At 60.6% G+C, this 226-nt stretch overlaps 1 protein-coding gene across 1 annotated transcript in view; it reads left to right on the plus strand.

The window, feature by feature from the left end:
* Positions 1-6: 6 nt before the first annotated feature.
* LOC119590597 (gamma-butyrobetaine dioxygenase-like) overlaps positions 7-226 on the plus strand; it is a 4,658-nt gene continuing 4,438 nt past the window's right edge. The window contains exon 1 of the mRNA XM_037939273.1: positions 7-191. Within this exon, the coding sequence (XP_037795201.1) occupies positions 21-191 (171 nt within the window). The 5' untranslated portion in view covers positions 7-20. The remainder of the gene's footprint in view (positions 192-226) is intronic.

A 226-nucleotide genomic window follows, 5' to 3' on the forward strand; every position in this document is an offset into this window, starting at 1 on the left:
GCGAAGTGACGGAGGCGAGGATGGCCCTGAAGACGGTGGCGGTCGAGTTCGGGGACGAGAGCCAGAGCGCCTACCCTCACGTGTGGCTGAGAGAGAACTGCCAGTGCCGCGAGTGCTTCAACCAGGACGCGATCGCCAGGATGTTCCTCCTCGAAGACCTGGACCTCGACATGAGGCCGAAGAACGTGAGGGTGAGGTTTTTAAGGAGAGTTTTGGTGCGTTCGTG

This window comes from Penaeus monodon, chromosome 27 (assembly GCF_015228065.2).
Source record: "Penaeus monodon isolate SGIC_2016 chromosome 27, NSTDA_Pmon_1, whole genome shotgun sequence".
Classification (NCBI taxonomy): domain Eukaryota; kingdom Metazoa; phylum Arthropoda; class Malacostraca; order Decapoda; family Penaeidae; genus Penaeus; species Penaeus monodon.